Source organism: Bidens hawaiensis, unplaced genomic scaffold, assembly GCF_021521415.1.
Source record: "Bidens hawaiensis isolate Kalapana, Puna unplaced genomic scaffold, B.hawaiensis_p1.1 tig00000142_1, whole genome shotgun sequence".
NCBI classification, from domain to species: domain Eukaryota; kingdom Viridiplantae; phylum Streptophyta; class Magnoliopsida; order Asterales; family Asteraceae; genus Bidens; species Bidens hawaiensis.
In genome coordinates this window covers 1012337-1024709 of record NW_027491019.1, presented here as the reverse complement: position 1 = coordinate 1024709, position 12373 = coordinate 1012337, and the positions used below count along the sequence as shown (strand labels likewise).

Here is a 12373-nt window from a genome sequence, read left to right as displayed (position 1 = left end):
CCTTCTTTAGCTAAGCTCTACTAACTGTATATCGGTTACACGTATTAATACTCGTTCTAATGGTATTTCAACTGAAACGGTTAAGTCTGGGGTAATCTAATGATATAGTATTTTTATACTTGGTTTATTTTATTTGTTAAACCCTATGGCATAAGGTTCTTCCTATTATTTAATTACTATTATTTTCTCTTTCTTTAAACATTTTATTATTAATATAAGACTTTTGGATTATTTTGATATTATCTTTCCATTTTATAAACCCTATCCAAGGTTAGCCTTTCCCTCCCTCTCGCACTCGAGCCTCATTGTAAACGAGCTAGGATCATCTCCGGGTTTGATCAAGAGGTTTGAGCTAGGCTCAAGTGATCGAGTTCTAGTGTAAACGTATACATTGTTTTCAAGTGTAAGTGAGTGTATATATGTTATTGTATGTGAGTGTACGGGTTTATTATATGTATGCGTGTATTGTATTCGAGTTCACAAAGGGTGTAATATAGCTAAGTAAATGTAATCGAGTTCAATGGGTTGAATGTCAATGTGAGACTGATCATTTGTATGCTATCATCAATGTATGCGAGTTTAGTGGTTTGTATAGGTGACTAAGGACCTTGTAATCAAGTTTATTACATTCGGCTTTTGTGTATGCGGGTTCCTGGTCTTGAACTAACTCGTATGCGAGTCCTATACAATGTATGCGAGTATTAAGGAGAACTCGTATACAATGTATGCGAGTTACATTTGCCAGCCAAGGTTGTATGCGATTGTGTGTATATATATATATATATTGTAAGCGAGTATGTATTCCCATGCATATTGTAAGCGAGTTATGATCTAGTCCTTCTTGTGACCGAGTTGTATTGTAATCAATTGTCCAGATTTGGGTCTAAGTATAATGTATGCGAGTGTATAAGTATTTGTATGCGAGTTATACATGTATATATATTGTAAGTCTTTTGTATGCGAGTCTAGGGATCAGTGTATGCGAGTATGTATATCTTGAGTATTGTATGCGAGCTGTACATAGGACAATGTAAGAGAGTCTGTGTATTTCTTTCTAAGTATTGTAATCTAGTTCTGATTGTATATGAGTCTCGTGTATTTCTCTAAGTATTGTAATCTAGTTCCACTTGTAGTAGCCATGATTGTATGCGACTGTATATATATATATATATTCTGATCGAGTCTAGCTGTGTTCGGCACATTGTATGCGAGTCTTAGTGTGATTCATAATTTGTATTCGGATGCTACTGAAATCGCATACATTATATGCGATTTAGGTTGTATGCGAGTTAACAAAGTGAGCGAGTTTCAGTGTGATCAATTTACACACAGCAGCAGCGAATACAAGATAATAAAGCTCGTAGTTCGGTTGTAATGTAACCGACCAACTGTTGGGTCCGTTCACCACTATGTTCGGCCCGTTTCTTAGCTGTAACACCTTAATATGGGTTGGTTCTCAACCCGTAACCATTCGTCTAACTATTCTCGGCCCGAAACGTGACCCGGGAGGCCATAAAGTTCAAACCTTTATGGCTAGAAACTTTAAAGTTGGATCTAGGGTTTTCTTAACGAGTCGTACACGTTTTTAGGTTCATAAGTTCGTTTTAACATAAAGTTCATTACTTTATGTTTCGTTAGACCCGATCTATTATAGTTCCAAGTTAAGGCCAAACGTTTATTAATAAATAAACTTTAAGTTCAAGAACATACCTTTAACAGTTCGTTTGGTCTCGGTTAGCTTGATTATAAATCTTGAATCTTGTATCTATCTATATATCGAAGATCTATCTATATTTGGCTTGATTTTTGGTCTCGGATTCTTTCTTTCTCTCTTGCGGCTGTTTATAGTAACATGTGTGTGTGTTTGGAGTGTGTAGAGATTAATATGGAAAGAATGAGAGTTAGGATTTTGGAATGGTTTAAGGGAGTATTTATACCCTCAAGGCCCATGAACCTAAGGCCCATCCATCATCTTAATCCATTTTAATTAATCTAAGTCCATGATCTTTTCTTTTATTATTATTAATTAAATATTATCCCACGACAACTCGACGCAACTTTCTTTTCTTATTATTATAATATTATAATATTTGGGATGTTACAGATCATGAGAGAACTTTTTTGAAATTGAGAACTATGAGAACCATTTTGGACCACAAAAAACCTTAAAAATAAAAATAAATCATAAAATAAAATAAAAACACAAAAAATGAAAAAAGTAAAAAAACCAAAATTCTTATTTTATCATCCCGGTTTCATAAAAAAACTCGGTTTAGCTAAATTATATACACATATGTATAATATATACATAGGGTGGGGTTAAAATAAGAAGTAGAGTGTGTCTAAAAAGTGTAAGAAATAATCTGGTGTGTTAGATATGTTGATCTGATTGTGGATATGGAAAGTGTGTTTATTATGCGGTGTATTTTATTTTAGTTGTGGTGTGTTTATTGTGCGATATATTTTATTAGATATAGTGGTGAAAACACACTTTCTACACTTTTTTAAGAAAAATATACTTCTTATTATAACCTTGCTTTATATACATATATGTACATTTACATGTTTTTTATACACATATGTATAATTTAAGATAAATGATACTGTACATATGTGTATATTACGTAACTAAAGATTAAATAAAATTATACATATGTGTATTATACGACGGGTTTTTTTAATGAAACCGGAATGAAATATAAGAATTTTGTTTTTTTTACTTTTTTTAAAAAAATTTTGTTATTTTTTGTTTTATGATTTTTTAAATATTTTTTTAAAGGTGGTTTTAGTGGTCCAAAATGGTTCTCAAAGTTCTCAATTTGCAAAGGTTCTCCTAGGATCCTTACCACACACACACACACACACACACACACACACACACACACACACACACACACACTAGCTTTAAAACCCGTGTATTACACGGGATAAATTAATGTATAAATTACAATGAATAATTTAATACAAATAAAAAAAGATAATTAAGTCTCTTTATATTATATAAAAAAATGTATTTCAAATATAGTCGTTTTATATTATCAAATATATTTGAATTTTAAATCGAGAATGAGTTGTTCTACCATCGGTATTGTATACAATAATGAAGCAATGTCACTGGAACCAACATTTAAAACAATTAGATCTTTCGATGTGAAAAATGTAGCTAAATTCTTTCACAAAAATGTTATACACGCCATACCCAACCATAGACAAAAATACACCAGATTTTTCTTTTTGAACAACTTTCATGTTGCCTTACAAACATATTGTTGTTCAACTATCACAATAATTTTATAATAAATATAAAAAATAGAAAATTTGTCCATGATTTTTAACACTCAATATTTGTAAAAAAAAATTATTATAGCTTTCTTCAATATGAAGATGTCTCAAAAAATTAAATGTTAATGTACTCCTTAAACATAAACTCTTTTATATATATACATATCAATTTTAAAGAACATATATTTATGACACGTAATTATTATATTAATATTTTTTTATTAAGTATGTTTAGAATATAATTTATGGCATTAAGAATTCAAACAACGGAGATTGATCAATTAATACGATATGTTGAATTTATAATCAATAATATGTATAGAACCAATTTTTTTTTCTTTTCTATCAATAAAAGAGAAGTGATTTTGACGAGAATTTGATAGTGAGAATTAAGCTCAGAATGTCTTGTGTTCAAAATTATTTTCTTTTATTAGTATATAGGTAGATATATATACTATGGTAACTTGACATAAATAGAGTTAGGCCGCTTTTGAAAAAACATGTTTCTAGTTTTGTTTAAAATCTAGTTTATATCTCCTCTGTGTATTCCAAATTAGTTTTGATAAAAAAGAGAGCATAACAAAACAAGAAAAACAATCTTTTATTTTGAGACAGGAGTAATATTACAACACTTCATTAGATCACGAAACTGGGCGTTACAAACTTATTACTATCTCTTTACAAAAAATACAGATCAGGCCACTTCTTATATCTTGATCATGTATTCATGTATACATAAACACCAATTACTGTCACACATGAATACTATCATTATCCATGTGGTTGCTAGAACTGATCCATAAATCTTTTCAGAAAGAATGTTATACTATCAAATGCCGTGTGTGTCTCAAAAATCTTGGTCACTTTTGGTAAGTTGTCTACATGTATTTGGTTGTCGGTTTTCTTTGCAAAACCGACATTAGGATCTTTGTCGGTTAGCGATTTCTGAGGCCTGAGCAGGAGGGAATCCGGCATCTAAAAGAGGAAAATAATTGGTCAATAAGCAATTAATCGTTACTAGTTAAGTTTAGTGTTTGATGTTTTCTTTCTTACCTTGTTTTGTCGTTTTGTTAGTTTGCTAGAACCAAGAATGGTTAGGAATTCATCAACGGCTCGAACCCACCTGCAAAGGCCCGGGTTTAATTAATAATGTGCATAAACAGGAAACGTGGGATTATTAGACTATTTGATAACTTCATACGAGAAAATTGCAAAAAGGTGTGTTATGCTTTTGTAAACAATATGGATTTAGTTAGTTTTACTCGTGTATAAGACTCTTTCTAGCAATAATAACATAAACTAATATGATACTGACATCATATTCACGAATGTAGTATTATTCACGTATAGAATGAAAATATATGAGGGTTTAGGCGAGTAAAAGTACTAAAGTAGATAGACGACCAAAGCTTCACGTATCTCACATTGTCACTGCTATATTTGTAAAATTGTTCTGACATGATCATAGAGGTATAACAAACTTAGATAAATGGTTAATTCATGATTTTCTCAGTTTATAATGCGCTTATCTTGAACTTAGCCAACATAACTAACTTTCTAACTTTCTGGTTTAACAGCAGGCTTATGTTGAACATAACTAACAAGCTTTTACGTCTAATGATATGGGCCAAATTATATATAAATATTATAAATATTTTCTAACGCTTTTAAGTGCTTTGAGCAATGTTTTTATTGAATATTAATTTTAGTTGGCTCATATGTGGGGTTTTAAGGTTATAGAAAATAACGAGCTAAAATTGGGTACTTTTACTAAATTTGAGACAAACGAGTAAATCAGTTAAACAATAATAATAATTAATCCGTTTATTTTGATATACTCGTATACGATAGGTACATTACACGACCGTTTATATTAAACAAGTTTAGAGTTTAAAATTAAATGAGATTAGATTGGCCATGTAAAAATGATTGAATAATATTTGGAGTTGGAACGAATGAAAGTTAAATGAGTTATCTATAATATGTATTTCATGCTTATATTTTCTTTCATATATATGCAGATTATTGTGAATGTGGGTTGTGTCAAGAAAGGGTAACAATTCGATTGGACCAATTAACAATATGGTGAGCCAATTAATTTTGTGGAGGTGTTGGTCTCGTTTTTGGACTTGGAGGCTAAACAGCCCAGGCCTCCTATTGGGCTGTCTCAAGAAGGACACATAAAAGGGAGTTATTTAGGGAAGGTTTAAAAATAGGGATTATTATTAATTCTTGGGAAGCAAGCTAGCTAGAGGGTATTTTTAATTGATTTTGATTATAATTTGGTGTGGGAGGAGGTGCCGAAAAAAGTTTAACATCAGAGGGACGAGGCAGACGAAGAGAAGAGAGAAGGCAGGGCTGGTTCGAGCGGAGAAGGTTTGGGTTTGACACCTACTCAACCAAACATCATTATTATTGGTTTGAATTTATTATTATCTTTATGAATTCATTATTTGAACCAATTTATTTTCTTTTGTTCATTATTATGGTTGTTGGCTAAACCCTTAGACTGTCTAGGCTTGTGATGAACCATTGTTTGAAGTTTTATTTTATTTGGAATTTGCTTTTCGTTATGGTTTTATGATTCAGTAAATTGTTTGGTTTATTTGATTGATGCGTATGTGTACTTGGTTTTGGTTGTTCTAGTTTTATTATTCCATATTATCCTTGGTGATTGTCTGTCATATAATAGGATTTTGTTAGGTCATTTACTGTGTGTTCTTGACTAGTTTGTGATTGAATTCAAATACGATCATAGGAATAATATTATTAGTCAAATGAATAAGAGTGTGCTGCTAACCTAAAAAGTTGTAAGGTGATAGGTTATTGCTAGATCTTTGTTGATTGAGATTGCTAGATTTAGTTCTTCGTAAGGAGTCCGTCTAGGTTTGATTAATTAATATTGTCTAGCGAGTAAATTGAGTTTATTATATTACCTTTGATTTCCGCGCTGTAAGGTAGGATTTCACTATAAAGGTACTCTATCATAATTAAGTAGATAACCGTAAGGAAGTCTAATATATAAAATTGGTGTTTTTAAGAGATTAATAGAAATCCATAGATGTCTTCTTGAGAAGGGTCAGGGGTCATGTTCGGGTTTTCTTTTAAGTGATTATTTTATGATCCCGGTTCCATAACAAACATTTTCCGATTAATTGATAACTGAAACTTTGGGGATTCTAGCCTAGGTAGTGTTTCATCATCATCTGAGTCAGTCAAATTCAATCTCTTGTGTTTTATTAATTGTCTTTTCTTAATTAGTTAATTTATTAGTTTAATATTTAATTATTTTAAAACCCCCCTTTAATAATATAAAATAAATAGTCGTGTCTGTAGTTAAGTCTAATTTAGTTAATTTACGTAATTTAAAGAGTCTCTTGGGTTCGATATCCGGACTTACTTAGCTGTATTAGAGTCGACCGGTTCACTTGCCGGTTAGTAGTTTTAGTTAAGTTAAAAGTCTAGATTTATTACTTAGTGTCTAGATTAGCTTATTTTTAGTTAATAAATATTAGACTACTTTTAGCACGTCATCTATCTAACCAAAATCATCTTAGATGTATAATTTGTGTTAGAAATGATGTAAATGATACGAAATAGTTTTTACCAAACGCCCTTCGCGTCCATCCCGTCAAAGTATCCGAGATGTCCTCCATGTTGTGTTGTGGCTAAAATGACATTCTCATTTGCCCTAAACCAACAACAAAACCAAACCATATGAGATAGTCTTAGACATTATTAGAATGTGATTTTTATTAAACATAAGAGAATAACATACCGGCATTCGTCCCAAATAAGGGCATCTTTGGTGCAAACTGGATCATCTAGTGCACTGATGCAAAGGAGTGGTATCTTTATGCGCCTCACATAACTAGCACAACTAGATGCCCTGTAATATATGTCCGCGGTCTAGGAAAAAAACATGATCTTCAAAAATGTGTAAAATATTAAATAGGAAACACGAAAAAAATGCTGAAAAGTAATCTTACATCAAACTTTCCAATCTTACAAGTGCCACTTGTGTCAAACTCACGAACTCTGCGTGCCTGCAAGATTATACATCCAAATATTCAAACACAATTCTGTAAATATTGAAAACGAATCCTACAGACACGAATAAAGCATGTTTGTGTTCGTTCATTTAATTTAAACAGAACAAATGATAGAATACCAACATTAAAACGAACGAGGATTTCTTGTTTGTGTTCGTTCATTAAGAAAGTTAATGTGTCTGTGTTTGTTTATGTTCGTTCGTTAGCCATATAAATGAACGATTCACAAACGTAAATGAACAAAGATAGCTGAAAATAGTTGAACGGACATAGCTAAACCAAAAGCACTATATGTAAATGTGAATAAGAATGTGTTGGTCCTAAGAAAGTTACCGAAACAAGACTAACTTAAAATGAACCTAAAAATATTAATGAATGAAAACGTACAAACCTAAATAAACGTAATTTATGAATGTTCACGTACATTAATGAACGAATGAGAGATGTGTTCATGTTCGTTCGTTTAACAAAACGAACAAAAATTTTTGTTCATGCTCGTTCGTTTACTAAATAGATGAAGTTCCCATCAAACGGTTCACTCAACGTTTGGTTTAGAACATAAAATACCTTTTCAATGCCATCCCAATCCGAAAGGCGTGTAAAGAAGTCTTGATGCCTGCAAAATATTATCATAAAGTAGTAAGTTAAGTAGTTAACAAATCATACATCTCACGCGTAGTTTTAGGGAGAATAACACATTGAGACCTCAAACATATTAAACCAAAATGATAACATATCAAAGTAGTGTTTAAGGCAACGCGTACTTCTTTGCATAACGCTTTAAACCCGCTCCTAAAGCTTTGTCATAGAATCTCTGCACCGCATTTCGCCCAATAAATCTGTCACAAAGCTGCCAAAAAACACAGAGCAAGTTATACAACACAAAAACCATGTTTTTTATTAAAAATATTATGTTATGTTTATAAAATACAAACCAAAAGGTCCCAAGGACAACAAACAGCTGCAGCCCCATCTATAAGAATATCATCCCCATCTTCACCTAAATACTTCACCTGAAATTAGTAATAATGCAGGTCAATAATTTGACTTTGACTGGCAAACATATTAAGTATTAACATATCTATATGGTATAATATAACAACTTACCATCATATTTGCTCCAAGACTCGTTCCAACAACAAATAATGGAACATCAGGGGATTGAGAACGAATATGTTTGACCACTTTGCGTAAGTCTTCGGTCCATCCACCATTATAAAAGAAGTCAGACTATATTACAAAATATACACCGCGTTAATAGTATAGACAAGATAAAAGTTTGATAGAAACTAAACCACAGGAATTAAAATTTTATGTTACATACGGTTAATTGTACTCCTCCAAGGCCTCGATGGTTACTCACGACAACGTTCCAACCGCGTTTAGCCATGTAGAAAGTGAGATGTTTTATATACTATCATGCAAACATAATAACAATCAATATTATTATCACCCTTAAATAAAATAACGGTGGTTTTTACCACTTATAGACTTAAACTAAGGAAATAACAACAACGGTCCTTAATGTTCAAAGTTGTTTACATGGTTTCGCCCTTTCGACTAATGGGCGTTAAATTTGTCTGTTAAGAGCAATCATGTGCATGTCACACGAGGGCTACCACTTAATATTTTTTTAATAATAACATATTTCTTAAAGTAAATGGGGTAAAAGGACAAATGTACCCTCATATGCAAGGGACATGACCTTACTTAACGGAAAAGTTAACACTTGTTAAGGACGAAACACACAAACAAATTTGAACATAATGAACGATTGCTGTTATTATCTTAGTTTAAGAACGAAACTTTGTATAAATCTAAAGAACAAAAGGTGTAATTTAGGTTGTGACACTTACAACAGAATCAGAATCACTTGTCAATCCGGGGATCACTATGACAACGGGTGTGCCAGCGTCTTGATGAACCTCATTATTTCCCGGGTATTCGTTTTCCATAACTGAAAAAGATACGAAACCGAAAAATATGTTGCAGATTCCTTTTGGTTTTGATACAAACAGATTTTATGGTTGTAAATATGTTTTTAGACTAAACACAACTAAAAAAGATCGTTACCATCGTGTTGTGCCAACCAATCTAGAGCTACAATACCACCATCACCTGTGCTAAATATCTCCCTGAGATAAAACCATACACATTTAGAGTGACAAAAACTTAGGGTCTTAATTTAATATAATAAGTTATTTAATCAATTTTAATAAGGATATAACCATAACATGGTAATCAAGTTTAAAAAAAGTCACTCAGTACTTTTCTCTAAATATAAAACGTGTTTCAGTGTTAAATGTTGTGAACTTTTTAGTAATTGTTTGAATTATATGATATAAATGTAACACTTATGTTTCTGTTTTTTTATGTAACACTTATGATGAAGCTTAGTTATTATTTAATAATCTGTTTTCTTGATATTTACTACATAGTAACTAAGTTTCATATCTGTTTTATACAGGAAACTTAATTCTAATATTTATTAGAAATTTCAAAACATTGGAATAATATTAAAACTCAAATGATTTTTTTTTAATTAGAAAAAGACAAAATGACAAAAGACGTCCTTTATGTTTGCACGGTTTTTCAATGGTAGTCCTTTAGCAAACTTAATGACAGTATACATCCTTTATATTTAAAAACTTTATCATGACATGTCCTTCGTTCCTAACCCAGTTAATTTTTTTCATTAAGTCAAGTCATGTGGTAATTTTGTAAATTACATATTTATTTAATTATTAAAACTAAAAACTTTAAAATCTTTCTCACTCTTAAACCTTCTCCTTACCTAATACAATTCACCCACCATCATCACTTACTCTCATCTTCCTTATCTCAACATTCAAGAACTTATCATTACCACCATCATCAACTAAACAACAACTACCATCTGGTACCATGTGCCACCGCACGACCGGCCTGACCTAGCCGCCACCACCACCACTTCCACCCACCTTCATCTTCATCTCCATCTATAACACCACCACTGATACACTATAAACATCACCCGCCACCACCACTGTACCATACCCTCTCTAAACTGTCTCTCTCTCAACACAACTTCAATAACAAGATTTGAATTGTAGCCAATAATAGGTAACTGAAATCACTCAATTGAACAAACATTTATTTTATATGAAATCGTGAGATGCAATTTGGGGTAAATCAGAAATTGGGGTTTTGTTGTTTAAGGTATGTTAGATAAGGGGGAAGGAGAGAGCGGTGGTGTTCACAAAGGTCGGTTGTGACGACGGTCGATGGTGATTGGTGGCCACCAAATTTGAGCAATTGACAAGTTTGGGTGGGTGGGGGTGGTGCTTGGGGTTTATTGGTAGAAGTTAATCGATAGAATTACATAACATTCAGAGATGGAGATATGGCGGTGGGGATGGTCGGCGGTGGTTGTGGAACCCGTTGGGTGGTCTTGAAGGTAGAGAGAGAAGATTTTGATATTTACTTTAGAGAGAGAGACATATCTCAAGTGAGAGAAAAAGGGTTTATATATATCTATAAATATATTGATTTTTTAGTTTTAATAATAAATAAATGAATATGTAATTTACAAAACTACGTTCATGTGTTTTGCACATGACTTAACTTAACGAAAAAAATTAACTGGGTTAGGAACAAATGACATGACATGATAGAGTTTTTAAATATTAAGGATGTATTCTGTCATTAAGTTTCTAAAAGACAACCATTAAAAACCGTGCAAATATAAAGAACGTCTTTTGCCATTTTATCTTAGAAAAAGGTTAAAATGACTTTAATGTAGCAATAAAAAAAGAAAATACCTTCTATAGTTGAAAAACGGAGGCCTCCCAAAGAATCTCAAGAAAGTAGTCTGCAAATGAGGACTAGAAAGCCATGGAGTAGACATAAACCTGAATATTCATCAACTTTAGAACGCAATATCAAACACAACTTTGATTTTACTCAATTTTCATTAAAAAATGAGATCAACTTGAAGGTTAAATTCAATTTCATGAAATTTCTCTCCACATTTTAGCCAAAATAAAAAAGAGCAAAATTATCATTTCCATATCTTGAATTTAATCAACAACTTGACTATCAATTATATAACTTGACTAAATAGTTACATTATTTATTAAATTCTTACAAACTATATAAAAATAAAAACCATAAATTCGGTTTGGTTGTTTATGTTTTAATTACATGCAAAACCAAACTTAAACCTTAGTTTTAAAAGATAATAAAACAAGATTATCGGTTTTTATTTTGGTTTGGTTTTTTTATCACTTTTTTCACCTTCCATGAAGAAGTTTGCATTTGGAGACAACTTCACTGTAGAGGTGAGAGCATGAATTGAAGGTCAACTCCACTTGTTGACCTCTGAAACCACTCAACAAATCCTGAATAATATGAAACTCCAGGAAGTTATATAGCTTCACAAACAAAACAAAAACTATTATGATGACATAGTGAGTGATTGGTATGAGAGATAGAGCTGTTAACAAGAGCTTGTATGGTGAATCAGCTAATGAGTTCATTGTTTCCATTGATAATAAGATCTCTCTCTCTCTCTCTAAAACTCTCTCTGTGTGTTTGGAGAGAGATGAGTGAGGAAGTTTGAATGAAATTCTTGTTTTGATTTATGGAGGCTTGGAGAGAATGTATTGTGTGGAGTCAATTAAAGTTTACACTTGGTCTCTATTGTTATGATATTATTATTGTTTTTATTTATTATTTTTTTTATATTTTTGGATGGGTGTTTGGTTCAACTTTTATTATAAGTTGTCGTGTTTGGGTTTTATGTATTTTATTTGTGGTCTTTATATACTTTATGTTAGAAAATCTATGTAAATAATTTATTATTATTTTAACTAAATTATGAGATCCTTATTATGATAAATACATCACACCATTTATTTTACAGGATATGAAATCATAAACTTTTGATTGTGAGGTACGTCCAGAGGAATGTGTCCTTGAGGACCCGTAAATAATTTATTCTTAGGAACTGCACATAATTAATTTATAGTAATATATAAATAAATGGTGTCTTTAGCAGG

At 31.6% G+C, this 12373-nt stretch overlaps 1 protein-coding gene across 1 annotated transcript; it reads right to left on the bottom strand.

Moving 5' to 3' along the window:
• Window positions 1–3864: 3864 nt before the first annotated feature.
• On the bottom strand, window positions 3865–12022 carry LOC143581453 (embryogenesis-associated protein EMB8-like). The gene is made up of 14 exons (XM_077064259.1): window positions 11610–12022; window positions 11135–11224; window positions 9408–9469; window positions 9191–9291; window positions 8659–8748; window positions 8442–8564; window positions 8270–8347; window positions 8099–8184; window positions 7902–7950; window positions 7272–7328; window positions 7061–7191; window positions 6890–6973; window positions 4336–4405; window positions 3865–4257 (listed from the first exon to the last, which is right to left on the bottom strand). The coding sequence occupies exons 1-14, from the start codon at window positions 11858–11860 to the stop codon at window positions 4069–4071; spliced, it is 1461 nt and encodes a 486-aa protein (XP_076920374.1). The 5' UTR covers window positions 11861–12022; the 3' UTR covers window positions 3865–4068.
• Window positions 12023–12373: the final 351 nt, after the last annotated feature.